At 33.9% G+C, this 13,372-nt stretch overlaps 1 protein-coding gene across 4 annotated transcripts in view; it reads right to left on the bottom strand.

The window, feature by feature from the left end:
- Positions 1–383: 383 nt before the first annotated feature.
- The window catches only part of LOC145661652 (cilia- and flagella-associated protein 298), a 43,765-nt gene continuing 30,776 nt past the window's right edge, over positions 384–13,372 (bottom strand). For all 4 annotated transcript variants that reach the window (XM_081726978.1, XM_081726987.1, XM_081726982.1 and 1 more), the window contains 2 exons: positions 5,838–6,053; positions 384–855 (listed from right to left, as the gene is read on the bottom strand). In XM_081726978.1, coding sequence (XP_081583104.1) covers positions 745–855; positions 5,838–6,053 — 327 coding nt within the window. In that variant the 3' untranslated portion in view covers positions 384–744. The remainder of the gene's footprint in view (positions 856–5,837; positions 6,054–13,372) is intronic.

Below are 13,372 nucleotides of genomic sequence, written 5' to 3'. Positions count from 1 at the left end.
AAATATAATATGCCCAAGAAAACTAGTTGCCCAAGATCGTATTCAAGATATGACTTTATTATTATGAAAAATAATAATTGAGGCATCTGTTTTAATTATATGATCATTTTTCTATTTTGTATTAACTGAACAACAGATGAATAACTAAAATAATAAACTTTTCTAGTATTAAGAAAGAAAAGAAGAATTAAACAAGTTTAGTTATGTGTATACACAAAAAATCAACATTAAATAACAGATCATTTGCGCCAATAACTAAATAAAACGACATTATTTCTATTTTAATGCTACACTTGATTTATTTGGATGCATGATTATTTATTCTTTGAACTAATTAAAATAGCTCTCTTTGTTTTTTCAAACACATTTAAACGGTAATCTGATTGTAAAATTTAGAAGTACTTGTCTAATGATAAATTCATATAATACTTTACTTATTCGATTTAAAATAAATACGATGAAATACACTTCGGTCTATGAATACATTTTTGCCAATACAGATAGTTATTCAAACACACATGTTACACAAATAGAATGGCTACTATTAATTTAACCAAATGTGCTCTGGTGTTCGAGACGAACTACTGTGTGCAACAATGTGACATATATTATTGTCTAATATATTTGATGAATGCATGATCCTAAAGAAGGTAATTCATACAAATTAGAAAAACAAAGTTTAAATTTACGATAATGTATTAAAAATGAGATGAATGAGACACTACCCATATGAATTAGATATGTTTATACAGGTTTCCAAGAAATGTCTGAAATGCCGTGAACTCTTCGCTTTAAACTATTGTTATCTGCCCAGGAAGAATTTAAATATGCGTCATCATCGTCTTGTTCTAACTTCTGCAACAGATTAAAAAAAAATAGATCATAATAAAATATATTAACATACTGTACACACAAATAAATCGATACATGAGGTACAGAATATGTTATCTACTTTTTCGAAAGAAGTAAAAAGAGCTAACATACAATCATAATTGGAAGTACACGGTAAGTTACTTGAACACTATAATTACAATAAATGTTTGCTTCCTTTTCAATAATTTATTACTTGTTCTTACGATTATACCTACACTAACGAGTTATAAAGACGGACATATCAAAAGAATTAATATTTTCTTAGTAATATACATACATACACACACACACACACACACACACACATATATATATATATATATATATCATTATAGCAACGTATATTACGATAAATATTCTTTTCTTCTTCTTTTGGTATCGTGCAGAACATGTAGAACCATGCAGAACATGCATTGATTGAACCTCGTATATCAGATATATTTTATGTGATTTGAGTTTAGCGCTCCTTTCAGCAGCAAGGCTATATAAGACGTAGACCTACAGCTTAATGTGGGATCCGAACCATATGAGCTGCTGTCGGGAATCGAACCCAGCTCCTACGCTATCCACATAGCCATGAGGAAGCTCATCGGATATACTGATATTAAATTATATCAATATATAAAATACACTTGTTCTTATGATATTTAAAAGATCCTTCATAAATATTTACCATTATACATATAATTCGTTTCGTATATAAATTATTCCTTTATTATACTATTCCAATTAATTGACTCTTCGTTTAATATAAGAATACTACAACATATATGTGTAGGTCTTAGGTTTTATATACATTTTCTTCAAATTACATATGAATGTTATTCGTAAAAATAGATTTAATTCTGTAGATTGCAACAGCGAAGACATCAATATGTTGTACATTACTTATATGTCTAGATCACAAAATTAGATATGAGGGTTGGAACTTTAAAAGTGGCAACACTACTTTAGAGACGCTACGTAACGGAATCAAATAATGTCCCTCGTACCACATGTTAGTTACATACCTACCTTGCCTTAGCGCAAATGGACTTTTCTTTTCGACGTCACGCGGGAGGGCAGTAGACGAGGACAGAGCCTCGTGTAGCGGGCTGTCTAGGTTATACACACATACATCCGTACGCGCGCGGTGTAAGGCAAGGTTATTGTAGTCATGATGTTTTCGAAACAGGCCGTACAGCATAAGAGTGTCATTAAATTCTTCAAGAGACTTGCGGGGAATCTGTAGTGTCTTAGAGAACAGTGGCAAGATGGGTAGGTGCCTTCAAGGATGGACGCCAAAATATGGAAGACCAGGCCATCCTCGTCTCAGTTAAGAATACGTAAATGTTGTTACCGTGTTACTAGACACTGATCGACACTACTTCATGAGCTGATCCAAGAGACAGGATTAGCGTATACGACTGCTCTGCACATTCTGAAGGAACGCTTGGGCATGAGAAAAATTGCATCACGATGGGTTCCGCATGAGTTGACAAAAATGCAGAAATGGTTATAATACGACGCTGCTTATACCCAATTGGAACGCTACAAGTGCGAAGGAGAGGCTTAATAATACTGGATTAAATATCGGCCAAATTGTACGAGTCACACTTGAAACGAATGATGTCATTATGGGTCACCACGAAAATCCAAAGTTCGTCAGAATTCCAGCAATGTAAAAGTCACGGTAATTATCGTGTACGACTGGGATAGTACGTATAATTCTAACGCACACCATTCCCCCACATCAGACTGTTACTGTGTAGTATTTTTGTTCCTTTCTGGAACACAACTTGCAACCAGCATAAGAAAGAAGCAGCGATACTTTTTGTAGAACACACCCATTTTCCTGGGCAACGCTCGGAAGCATACAGCGCAAGGTGTGACTGATTTGTTTGATCGATGGGGTGGGAAGTGACAGCTCTGACAAATGTTTCAATATTGGTGGAAACTATATAAAAAAAAAAAAAAAAAAAAAAATAGTTTAAGGTGTGCTCTTTCATATAAAAATAAATTTTGCTTCAACAAATCGTTTTTATTTATTTATTTATTTTAACGGTACTTACTTTCCGGACGCATCATATTACAAACTATTCACTTAGAGAATGCTTCTTCCTATTAGTTTTTTTTTTTTTTTTTTTTTCCAGCATGTTATCGGCAAGTATAATTTTACTGATAAGATGTTTCGCAATACAACTGAAGTAACAATAAGTGATTGAAACAGGATCTATTTCAATCTATTATAATTGTTACAAACTAGGCATCATAATATGATTTATGTATTTTGTTTTCATAATATTACAGGTAAGCTTATCCATGCCAGCAATATTTTTCATTATATAAAAACTGAATGAAAAGCAGCGTGTATTTATGCAAAGAAAGATAAGGCCAACAGGAAGGTGGAGATTTCCCTTGAAAATTTCAGCATCAATAAATACTTTTAGGCACATTCCTGAGTTTAAGTTACTAGTTACAATTACGTGTCAGTTTAGTTCCTTTAGTAACATTTAAGTACTTAAGTAGAGCAACGCAACCAAATTAATATATTTATTTGGTCAAATTACACCACTGCAGTTGATGCAACATAAAATGTAATGTATTTCTCTTACATGATGAAATAAAAAAACCTAGGACTACCGAGGAAGAATATTCACGGAAATATTAGAAATATTTAGCACACACCAATCTTTGAGCAATTATATCAATATACTGGTTAGTGAAGTAGAAGTTACTGTTCAGAGAGGTTCCTTACGTTCTATTAGTAACCTTTAAATAGTTGACCTTACTAAAATCAACTAACTAGCATTTTTTAGCACTAATATCAATATCTTCAAACTTCTTTAAAAACGCGCTCGCGGGAATACTATCAACGCAATAGTTATAGAATATTATTGACCTAAGATGTGTGGTTTCTCGTTCCGTTCCGGACAGGTGCTTCCTTCTTACTGGTACTTCCAGAACATTCTCAGGTATTAGTGAATATGTTGGTACGTTTCCCTCTTCAACACAACACATTATCCTGTTTCCGGTATTAAACACATTCTAATTTACAGATGACCTTGAAATTTCTGATTGTATCAATTTCTGTTTCAATTCGAATTTCAGTACTTGTTATTGAACTTTGGATAACTTCACTTGATTTTATCTTCCTCTTATTGGTTTGGTCTTCCTTTCGTAATTCAGCGATTTTGTGTTGGTTAAAATTCGTGAGAAGAGTTTGTCTATTTAATTCTTTTAATAGACGTCATATCTTCATAAAATATTCTTTTTACGTTGTCTAACTTGGCATTAGATTGTTCCATTTCTTAGTATTGACTCTCAGTTTCGGTGTTAGTTATTTTTGAGATTTCTTTCTTTCTTTCTTTTTCTAATCGGCATTAAGTTTTGAAGTTAAGGTGCTCTTGAGAATTGTTGCATTCACTGAAATTGACTTTTTACTTGATTAGTGAATGCTTCAAGTTCTAAAGTTGATTAGTATATATATTGGATTAGGTACTGATGTAGTATCTATCCTAGTCGGCACCTCTTCAACGTATCGCTCAACTGAATTTTTGGCGATTGTCTTGACAAAAACTGAATAATCTTACAAGAACAGTTATGTATAAGGTATAGATAATCCGTACTATAACTCGAATTATCGAGATTTTTCAATGTGGAGACACCACGACTACAACGCCATTATTATATACATTCTTAATATTACACCACGTAATCATGGTTGGTTGTTAATATTTTACTTTCTCAGAAAGACTACTGTGATTGAAGATTTCATGATGGACGCGGAGAAAGAACGGAATGATATGTCTTATTTCAATTATTAAACATTACAAGGCTATGATTGAAGCAAAAGTACTGAAATTCACCTTACTTACTGGATATTTGAGGAAGATTTCAAAAATGTGGTATAAGACAGTATGAATGGATTCCTAATCCATAGAACATCACTCCAAATTGATGACAGTAGATTTTGAAAACATATATAATTTATTTATCAAAATCTCTCATCCTTTTTGTGTCAAGATGTGTGGTACTGATGTTGATTAATTTGAAAGAAAATATAATTTACTATTAGGAGGTTAAACACATAGTTGCGTATTTACATTTACCAATCTAATGTGGGCATAATGTACAAGGTGAGTCAAAAATTCCAGGGCACGCTTCCTTCTCCGAAACATAAGTATCACTCTTTTGGGTTCACCATCCTGTATAAAGATAGGGACCCTATTTTTGAGGGTACATGTGAATTACGTCCACCATGTTGAAATCCACCATGTCATAGATCTTGATTAAAAGAAGATATAGTAACTTTGGTGAATGAATGTATATATACAGTTTCAAAATTGTCCATTACCAATTTGGATGTTTCACGTATTAAGAATCCATTCATATTGTCCATCCATTTTAGGATTAGGAATTAGATTTATGGGTTTTTAGCATCTATGGCTATGTTAGCCCATCATACATATAAGGAATGACATCCCTCGGCGACCACATTATCTGGAAAGTTGGAGAGGAAGAAAGGAATGGGGAAGGAAGGAAATGCCTGGGAATATTATGGTAGGAGCTATCCCGGCATTTGCCCGGTGTGAATGAGGAAAACCCAGGAAAAGTTTCACTCAGGATGGCTGAAAAATCTGTTACACCTTTTCGACCGAGTGTCCCTATCGGGAATCGAATCCGAAACCGCTCGCAACAAAGGTAAGAACATTATCGACTACGCTACACGGGACCACTCCATCCATTTCGTGCACTATGCTGTTTTTCCACAATATTTGCATTCAAAGATGAAATAAGGGTGTAAAATTCCATGGGTTGGGAACACTGCTGACACCTTCACAGCACTGCGATTATTGACGGCTCTAATAACTAAGGGAGAGGAGAAGCAGGAAAATACAAGCTCGTTAAATGATTTAGCTGATCAGTATAGGATTTTGCTCGTTTAATGACGGCAGCAACAAGACTGAAAAACATAATCATACCTTCAGCTCTTCTTGTCGTCTGTAGGCATGAAGCATCATTTGTTTCCGCTCATCTTCAGTTATAACTGGCTCTCGTCCTGGAGGACCCTGTCCTTGCTTCTGTAGTTTAAGAATCACTTTAGTTTTTTCATTGTGACCAATATAGTCCGAAAGTTTCTTTTTCCTATTCATTTCTTTACCACAAAACCATAACTGAGCCATTGACAAATCTATAACCTGCAATATGAGAAAGAAAATGAGGTTTCCATTAAGAATGGAACAATCATCTACTGCAACAGATCTTTGTCAGTTAGTAACACTGAATATTTTTAGAACTGTGTTTGAAGCATTTTACATTAAGATCAAAAAGCCGGGCCTAAATACAGAGAAAGAATACTTGGACAGAAATTGGAATGCTGTGACTACCAATAACATCAATACACTATAAAATGATGGCAATAATATGAATATTCTACTTTTTTAAAGTGATGTACATAAATTATAAATTGGCAACTATGAAATATGAAATTATAAAATAAATAAATAAAAATAAAATAAAAATACGTATTCACTGCATGAATAGTCCCTATTTAATTTTAAATGTTTGATTTAATTAAATAAAAACCACAAAACAGATTAATTAATAGATGTTTCATACGGACAATTGCTATTACTGTATATAGATGACTTACGTAGTTAAGATGCACCTAAACAGCACTGACTGTGATATGCTAGCTTACCAGTTACCATGGAAGTAGTGAGGTTGATTAATTTTCAGGTTTTTCTATACGCCACAGGTGTTGTTCCTTTTAAGTTTATTGTTTTCCTTAAGCATAATAAGAGGATATATTTATGAAGATTAGCAAAGAAAGAATATCTGAATAAAAAATAAACAGCACGTAAAATATACAATCGTCGTTGCCCGTAAATATGTCAAGAAGTAATATAAGGATGAAATGAAGAAATACAGACTTCTGTAACTGCACTAATATGTTTTATTTAAAGCCGAATGTTCTAGCTTCCACTACTTACAAATACCAAAGACCTACAACACTATTTAGTCTTACCGAAATCATTAAACTACTTTTCCATTTAATTCTGTATAAATCAATACTGTTTCTATGTACAGTTTTTAGGCATCGTTAGTTAAACCTTTCTTGTCAGCGATGGCACACAACACTCAGTTTTTTTTTTTCCAACATCTGAACAAATGGATAGATGAATTAGAGTTTAGTGTTCCTTTCAGCAGTGAGGCTATATACAACGTGGGCCTACAGCCTAACGTGAGATCTGAGCCACAGAGCTCCCGCTGGCAATCAAACCCAAGTCTCACGTGCCGAAGACCGTAAGCTAACCATATAGCCATGAAGAAGCTCTGTATAAGGAAGTAGTACGTATGGAAGTGGCTATGATGAATGTTCGATAATCGTGCTAATAACGAGGCATATGTATGTGAATTATTAGTGTAAGCCACTTGAAGAGCTATCACAGATAAACTCAGTAGGTACTCACCTTCTGCGTTCTGCTATGTTCCTTCAAAAAATCATTTACACATTGAACTTTCATGAGCACCTATTTTTAGCAATAATAGTTTGAATCAATTATTTCACTTCCGTTCGCCCTTTCAGACCTAATGTCCATTCCAATGAACATGTAGTTTATTGCTGCTGGAGACAAATTACTTTGCGGCTGATGTCCCCATTAAACCATAATCATACATTCATTCATTGTAATTTATTGTTTTATATCTTATTTTTATAGTGGAAAGCTTCAGCTTCAGCCTAGATGTATATTAGATTGCACTATTATTGGATAACTTGCCATCTGACGATTTACTTTTTGATTTTTCAAAATACAGGTGTATTTCTTTCTTTCTTTTAACCATTAAAATAAATCAAGTCTGAAAGGGTTAAATTCTAATTCCTGAAAATTTCTTGTAATTCTAAATTTTCAACTTTCCCATGAAATCTTGTGCATTGGTGGTAAAAACAGCAGAAAAAGGTAATAAAAACACGAAATATATAACGGAACGGGCTCACCAGGAAAGAACAGTCAAAATGCATTTAGTCAATTGCTGCTGGTTATGCAACTGATGGTGTGGCACACTGTGAACTGGCAGGTCCAAGTTGCATGCTCCTTTGTTTGTGCAGAAAAGGTTGCCAACGTGTGTTAGTGTTTTTGTTCTTGTGCCAATGTGGATTTCATTCCTTTCTTAACCAATCCTTATTTATGTTAAATTTGGAATTTTAACGAAAATTAAACAAAATTTCGAAAACAAGTGTTTCTATTTTATTCTTGGCTCCCAATTAAATTTCTAAGTGTACAATATTGTTGTGTTTCTTTTAAATATTTGTTAAGACCTAAAAACGGGTGGTCTGTTTTAGCATCTCTACGATGCTCTTTGTCCATTATCTTCAAATTTCTTTTTGTCGTGAAATGTAACCCTCCAGGAAACTGCATTTTATCCCTTAAACTTTGGATTTTTTATGTTAATTTTTTCTTAACTTCGGTAGTATCCTTTACATCTGTTGGAAACATTGCTCAAAATGGATAGAACGAAAAAAAAAATGATATTAAAAAACTGAATACGTAAGAATATCACATAACATTTTCAGAAAAAGGTAAATTTAATATAGTATTAGTGGTCGCAAAGGACACTGAGAAAACCTAATATAAAAATTTCTTCACTAATCAGCTGGATTCTGTATTTTTATTAAGTTTCCTACTCGTGCCAAGATACTTGTATAGGCATTATAAAAAGGAACATTTACCAGACTGAAAGAACATATTCGTGATGCCAAATGCAACGACGTTCCGATATGAAGTTATTCTAAACAACTAAAAAGTACAAAACACTATATTGATAAAGTAGAAGTGAGCAAACGATCTTCATCATCTACAGAAAGACAGGCATACAGAAGTACAAGCTCTTTTTTAATAAAACGAAGGAATCAAAATTAAACTTCGACATTGGCAGTCTAGACAAAAGTTGGAATAACGTCATTGATACCTTCACCGTTGTCACCAGCCAGCAAAAAAGAAGCACAATAACTTACGATTCGCATACTGTGTAAACTCGTACTGGAAACCTCAAAATGTTTGTGTTTGCAAGTGTTATATCTTTGTATACATGATTTTGCCTTTATAATTACCTACTACTATAATCATTAGTACTTATCCACTCTCTCCCTACTAAACCTTTCTTCTTACTGTGTCGGAGACCTGGGTTCGATTCCCGGTGGAAGCTCATTGGTTCGTATTCCACGTTAATCAGTAGGTCCACGTCTCATACAACCTCGCTGCTGAACGAGACATTAAACTCAAAATCAACTCAACATATTTACTGTGTGTTGGCAATGCTAACAGAAATAAGCGAAAATTCGAGGTATCAACGATTTTTTGAAGGAATATGTAACAGAATATAGAAAAGCAAGGTGAGTACCTTTTAAGTGAGTATGTATCTATCGTTCATGGACAATACAAAGAATATATTAACGAAAGGAGGAAACAACCGATTTAAACTTATTTTTACACACTAAATCTTCTGTAGATGCAAATTCAATAACATATAAACAATAAAAAAAAATTACTGGACTTGGACTCGAACCTGGGATCTCTAGCATACAGTGTCGATGCGTTGATCACTACTCCACAATCGTCAAAAGGTGTTCTCAATATATGGATTGTCCAAGCACAGCAGCTAGGCTGTGGTCTGAGTGGAGAGCACAGACTATAGGAGTGAGAGAGTGTTTGGCTGTTCTGGGAAGCGGACTGGCTGGCGTAGGGGTGACGAATCGACACGGCATATCGGAGGTCCCGGGTTCGAGTCCAAGTCCAGTCAATCACATTTTCACTCTTTGTACGTTAATAATTCGACATCAATATCGACATTACGCTTACACGAACCATAAGCACCAAATCCAATTTTTACTCGACTTTATTAAAGAGTATCTCATTTACTAGTACGTAAACTAAACCAAGACACTGACTTGCATTTTTAAGCATTACACGAAAATTATTTGAAATAAAAATCCTAATTCCAAGCAGAACATTTTGTCTTTCTTTCCATGCGCTGTTTACAAACGGAGGGAATATAAGAGACTACGTCACGATTGTATGGTTATCTCCCACATTGTATGGAATGCAAGACGTATTGAAATCTCATGAAATCTGATGGGAAGGAATTGTGTCGCTCACAGAGTAGCGTAGATCCTTACCACAGAAAAAATGTCAAACACATTCTTTAAGTTAAAACACTTCAGTTTAGCACAGAATTAGACACTTAGTAAGCAGGTAACTGTCTATAAGGAGAAACTTTTTGTTTCTTCATTTTGGTACGAAAAATATATTTTATTAAAATCTTCACCAACTATACGAGTCTACGTGCGAAATCATTACTAAAAATAAAGGGATACACTGTGAACACATTCTGTTTTTAGCGTCAATGTGAAATAACACTTGATTCTGCATGCTCATTATACTTACTTTTTTTCTAAAATTATCAGAGCCCTAATCCAGTTTTTACTTTGTATTTTGGTTGTAACTTAATAATTTATACATATAATATTTGAAATTGTCTACTATATTTCTTCCTTCGAAATCTAGCTACTGTATTTCTTCAGAAATATTTCAACATGGATGATATCTCGGGCCCGCGATCCTTTCTCTAATAATGAGATAAAAATAAATATCTAACTAACCCTATGGCCTATGAAACATGGAGGCTCAATGCCGCGTTCACAAAAGCTCTCCACTGACTTTTATCCTTAGCCAACTGGATCCAGTTTCTACTTTGTATTCCTATTTCTGCGAGATCCATCCATTGTCCTCCCATCTGCGCCTAGGTCTTCCTAATGGTTGTTTTCCCATTGGTTTTCCAGTCAGGACTTTGAAAACGTTTCTACTTTCTTCCATCCTAGCTAAATGACCTGCACACCTGAACCTCCTAGATTTGATGACCCTAATAATGTTTAATAAACAGTATAAGTTATGTGGTTCCTCGTTATGAAGTTTCCACCGTTTCCCATTCCCGCTCCTTTTGGATCCGAATGTTCATCTCAGGATCTTGTTCTCAAATACTTTATCTACGTTCTTCACTCAGAGTAAGTGACCATGTTTCACAACCATACAGAACTACAGGCATGATTATCGTTTTATATATTTTAAGTTTCAAATTCCTTGTCATAATTCGCGACGACAAGAGATTTTGAACTAAATAATAAGACGAATTCCATGCTTTTAGTCGACATTTCATTATTCGTGAACATGATTTTCGTCTGTTAATACTGATCGTAGATATCTGAAAGTATCAACTTTATCACAAGTATTATTTAATATTTTAACGCATCCATAATTTGCAGCATTATGGTCCCGACGTACTTCCATGTATTTAGTTTTCTCTGCATTTACTTCTAAACCAAAGTCCCTGTAAGCGTTTAATAAAACCTCTGTATTTCTTTCTATTGTTCTCCTATCATCCCCTATTAAATTTACACCATCAGCATAATATATATATATATATTTAAACGTAGTAGTAAGAGGGTAGAATGAAGTTAATAGAGAATATACACAAAAAATACCATCTCTCCGTAAAAACGAACTCTGGTACAAAGAGAATATAAGGAAAATAATACACTGAGTCAGCTAAGTAGCTAATAAGTATGTTCCTTCTTGTGCACGTGGTCTCGGCTTCGTTTCTCGGTAAGAGTACCTTGCCTTGGATTGAAACTCGATCTGTGATTTATATGCCACTTCAAGTAGAAGGTTCCGTCTAATATAGCCACGGTGCTAACAAACTATGTTCAAGTCCAATCATGTCAGGTTTGTTCAAATATATATTAGGACTCAAACAGAAAACCGAAAAGTGTAACTATTGCATAAATCAGAATTTTAAATAAGAAGAAACACATTTGAATCTTTTTGACCATGTGTTATGAATCTTGACTTAACACTTACAGAAGGGGACATAATGGCTCAGTGCTAGAGCGCTTACCTCTGGTGCGTCAGTCCTGGTTCGATAACCGTTCCACTGATTATTTCATCATCATTCATTTGCCTTCATCATCTGTCTCCCTAAAAAGGGCATAATCGTGAAACGTTAAACGTTAAACAAAAAAGACTAACAGTAATTTCTTTTATTATATGGACATTTTAACTTGGTTGAATTAATCTTCTTTACCGTCTACGTCCATTCTTCCTCATTAGTTAATCTTTTAAGAAATCTTTAGCATTTCTTTGCATCGTGACTTGAAAGAGAACTGAGAATATCGACTTTGAAATATCGCTAGTATTGAATAATAATACCGGACTTTTAACATACAGATTTACAAAGCATTAGTATTGCGTGATATACATATATTCTTTATGCTAAACTTTTCTTTCGAGTCAACATAAATATGGAAAAAATAAAGTTATTTAAAAAAAATCATAATTAGAAAGTATGGTAGTAATATGTATGATTCACCGATAATATTCCATGTTCCTTCAATGCATGTTTTTTAGTCTATACAATATATCAATTACACAAGCGGGCAATCTTCGTCAGGGCAGAGGGATTAAATTATTTTCCTATGCAGATCTTTGCGTATATGCGTAGTTGATGCAACTAATAGTGGTACGATGTAAATAAAAGATAGTATTATTACGTCCTTACATGAAATATTGACAACCAGTTATTTATCATACTAGTTAAAAACTGTTAACCTATTAATATGCGTATGAATACATTAAAACTTTTTTTTTTTTTTTTTTGGTGAGAATCACTTCATTATGTTCACCCACCAATGAGCGCTTCAAATTTATAGATGTATAGTGTTATCGGACCAAACGCTATTGCCAATGAAGTAGTTACTACAACCCATAATATCTATATGAATTTTGTAATTTTTGTGCAGCCTTCTTTTTACCAATATAACCATTCCTATATTGGCAAAAAGAAAGTCTACCACGGGAAGTCCCCATATCGCCAGTATCGGCGAATATAGTATTGAAAATCACTACGAAACGAGTATTCTATACAACCCAGAATCAAATTATATTAATTAATATCCTTATACGAACAACACGTTAGTGGTTTGCCGACACAAAGAGCAATTGGATATACTTTTAAGGAAATTAGAAGGTATGGATAATGGAATTAAGTTTACTCTCGAACGAGAAAGTAATAATTTCATTAATTTTTTGGATGTTACATTTTACAGACAATTCAACAAATTCCAATCAAAAGTATACAGAAAACGTTCAGCACGTAATATATTGGTATATAAAAACTTTAGATCATCCATGACAGACTAAAGCAAACATATGGATCAACGTGTTTATAAGAGCATTTATTCTTTAGGAGGATTTGATGGAAGAATTTAGTAGAATTACTAAATAGGGTCTTGTCTTACTAATGGGTTTAGTTCTTCCATAGTGAAAACTTGGCACCATAAAGCGGAAAAGAAAAATTGGAGTTAATAATGGAGAAGGAAATAAGGCTCCCCGTGGGTCTCCCTCTCGCTCCAAGGAGCTCTTACAACTTATGGAAAATAGTAAAAAGATATAACCTTGGAATC

The sequence above is a fragment of the Thermobia domestica genome, chromosome 1 (assembly GCF_964235325.1).
Source record: "Thermobia domestica chromosome 1, izTheDome1.hap1.1, whole genome shotgun sequence".
Lineage (NCBI taxonomy): Eukaryota > Metazoa > Arthropoda > Insecta > Zygentoma > Lepismatidae > Thermobia > Thermobia domestica.
This window is presented reverse-complemented; position numbering and strand designations above follow the sequence as displayed.